The sequence below is a fragment of the Somniosus microcephalus genome, chromosome 23 (assembly GCF_052327205.1).
Source record: "Somniosus microcephalus isolate GS21.2 chromosome 23, FLI_Smic_1.0, whole genome shotgun sequence".
Classification (NCBI taxonomy): domain Eukaryota; kingdom Metazoa; phylum Chordata; class Chondrichthyes; order Squaliformes; family Somniosidae; genus Somniosus; species Somniosus microcephalus.
Window position 1 is genome coordinate 10,880,770 of NC_141009.1, and position 2,949 is coordinate 10,883,718.

At 72.5% G+C, this 2,949-nt stretch overlaps 1 protein-coding gene across 1 annotated transcript in view; it reads left to right on the forward strand.

Moving 5' to 3' along the window:
• The window catches only part of LOC147101644 (sulfhydryl oxidase 2-like), a 95,402-nt gene continuing 92,453 nt past the window's right edge, over window positions 1–2,949 (forward strand). The window contains 2 exon segments of the mRNA XM_085965374.1: window positions 1–130; window positions 132–342. Coding sequence (XP_085821500.1) covers window positions 71–130; window positions 132–342 — 271 coding nt within the window. The 5' untranslated portion in view covers window positions 1–70.

Consider the following 2,949-nt stretch of genomic DNA (forward strand, 5'->3'; position numbering starts at 1 on the left):
GACGTCAGGTCGGGCGGGCGGGGTGAGGGGGCTCGAGCGCCGGCGCCCGTTGACGGTTTGGGTTTGAAAGATGGCGCCGAGCGGCCGGGGCAGGAGGCCGAGCCGCCGCGCTCTGCTCGCCCTCACGGCCCGCCCTCACCTGCCTGGTGCAGCTGTTGCGCCAGGGCCACGCCGCCCGGCTCTACAGCAGCCAGGACCCGCTGGTCATCCTGGAGTCGGGGGCCGCCAAGGCCCTGCTGGCCAACTCATCGAGTGCCTGGGTGCTGGAGTTTTACTCGTCCTGGTGCGGCCATTGTGTCAGCTACGCGCCCACCTGAGGGGCGCTGGCCCACGATGTGAAAGGTGTGAGAGAGGGAGAGGGGGGGGGCCAAGCGAGAGAGGGGGGGGCCAAGCGAGAGAGGGGGAGAGGGGGGGGGCCAAGCGAGAGGGGAGAGGGGGGGGCCAAGCGAAGAGAGGGGGAGAGGGGGGGCCAAGCGAGAGAGGGGGAGAGGGGGGGGCCAAGCGAGAGAGGGGGAGAGGGGGGGGCCAAGCGAGAGAGGGGGAGAGGGGGGGGCCAAGCGAGAGAGGGGGAGAGGGGGCCAAGCGAGAGAGGGGGGGAGAGGGGGGGGCCAAGCGAGAGAGGGGGAGAGGGGGGGGCCAAGCGAGAGAGGGGGAGAGGGGGGGGCCAGCGAGAGAGGGGAGAGGGGGGCCAAGCGAGAGAGGGGGAGAGGGTGGCCAAGCGAGAGAGGGGGAGAGGGGGGGCAAGCGAGAGAGGGGGAGAGGGGGGGGCCGAGGAGGGGAGAGGGGGGCTGAGAGAGAGAGAGGGGAGAGGAGGGGGCGAGAGAGAGAGAGAGGGGGAGAGGGGGGCCGAGAGAGAGAGAGAGGGGGAGAGGGGGGGCCGAGAGAGAGAGGGGGAGAGGGGGGCCGAGAGAGGGGGAGCGGGGGGGCCGAGAGGAGAGAGAGAGGGGGGAGAGGGGGGGCCGCGGAGAGAGAGAGAGAGAGGGGGAGAGGGGGGGCCGAGAGAGAGAGAGGGGGGGGGCCGAGAGAGAGAGAGGGGGGGGGCCGAGAGAGAGAGAGAGGGGGCCGAGAGAGAGAGAGAGGGGGAGAGGGGGGGCCGAGAGAGAGAGAGAAGAGAGAGGGGGAGAGGGGGGCCGAGAGAGAGGGGGGAGAGGGGGGGCCGAGGAGAGGGGGGCCGAGAGAGGAGGTCGGAGAGAGGAGGTCGAGAGAGAGAGGAGAGGGGGAGAGGGGGGGCTGAGAGGGGAGAGGGGGGGCCGAGAGAGAGGGGGGGCCGAGAGAGGGGGCAGAGAGAGAGAGAGAGAGGGGGAGGAGGGGGCCGAGAGAGAGAGAGAGAGGGGGAGAGGGGGGCCAGAGAGAGAGATGAGGGGAGAGGGGGGGCCGAGAGAGAGGGGAGAGGGGGGCGAGCGAGAGAGAGAGAGAGAGGAGAGGGGGGGCGGGGAGAGGGGGGGCCGAGAGAGGGGGAGAGGGGGGGCCGAGAGAGAGGGGGGAGGGGGGCCGAGAGAGAGGGGAGAGGGGGGCGGGGAGAGGGGGGGCAGAGAGAGAGGGGGAGAGGGGGGGGCGAGGGAAGAGGGGGGGCCGAGAGAGAGAGAGAGAGAGGGGGAGAGGGGGGGCCGAGAGAGAGAGAGAGAGAGAGAGGGGGAGAGGGGGGGCCGAGAGAGGGGGAGAGGGGGGCGGAGAGAGAGAGGGAGGGGGGGGCCGAGAGAGGGGCCGAGAGAGAGAGAGAGAGGGGAGAGGGGGGGCCGAGAGAGAGAGAGAGAGGAGAGAGAGGAGGGGAGAGGGGGGGCCGAGAGAGAGGGGGAGAGGGGGGGCGAGAGAGAGAGAGGGGGAGAGGGGGGCGAGAGAGAGGGGGCCGAGAGAGAGGGGAGAGGGGCCGAGAGAGGGAGATGCTCGAGAGAGAGAGGGGGAGAGGGGGGCCTGAGAGGAGAGAGAGGGGGGAGAGGGGGGGCCGAGAGAGAGGGGGAGAGGGGGGGCCGAGAGAGAGAGAGAGAGGGGGGAGAGAGGGGGCCGAGAGAGAGAGAGAGGGGGAGAGGGGGGGCCTGAGAGAGAGAGAGGGGGAGAGGGGGGGCCGAGGAGAGGGGGAGAGGGGGGGCCGAGAGAGAGAGAGAGGGGAGAGGGGGGGCCGAGGGGAGAGGGGGGGCCGAGAGAGAGAGAGAGGGGAGAGGGGGCCGAGAGAGAGAGAGAGGGGGAGAGGGGGGCCGAGAGAGGGGCGAGAGAGGGGGAGAGGGGGGGCCGAGAGAGGGGGAGAGGGGGGGCCGAGAGAGAGAGAGGGAGAGAGAGGGGAGAGGGGGGGCCGAGAGAGAGAGAGAGGGGAGGAGGGGGGCCGAGAGAGGGAGAGGGGGGGCGAGAGAGAGAGAGAGGGGAGAGGGGGGGGCCGAGAGAGAGGGGGAGAGGGGGGGCCGAGAGAGAGGGGGAGAGGGGGGGCCGAGAGGAGGGGGGGCCGAGAGAGAGGGGGAGAGGGGGGGCCGAGAGAGAGGGGAGAGGGGGGGCCGAGAGAGAGAGAGAGGGGGAGAGGGAGGGGGGGGCCGAGAGGAGGGGGGGGAGAGGGGGGGCCGAGAGAGAGAGAGAGGGGAGAGGGGGGGCCGAGAGAGAGGGGGAGAGGGGGGGCCGAGAGAGAGGGGGAGAGGGGGGGCGAGAGAGAGGGGAGAGGGTGGGCCGAGGAGAGAGAGAGAGAGGGGGAGAGGGGGGGCGGGGAGAGGGGGGGCCGAGGGAGGGGGAGCGAGAGAGGGGAGAGGGGGGGCCGAGAAGAGAGAGAGAGAGAGAGAGAGGGGGAGAGGGGGGGCCGGAGAGAGAGAGAGAGGGGGTGAGAGGGGGGGCCTGAGAGAGAGGGGGAGAGGGGGGGGCCGAGCAGAGGGGGCCGTGAGGAAGAGAGAAGGGGGAGAGGGGGGGGCCGAGAGGGGAGAGGGGGGAGAGGGGGGAGAGGGGGGGGCCGAGAGAAGAGGGGGAAGTGGGGTA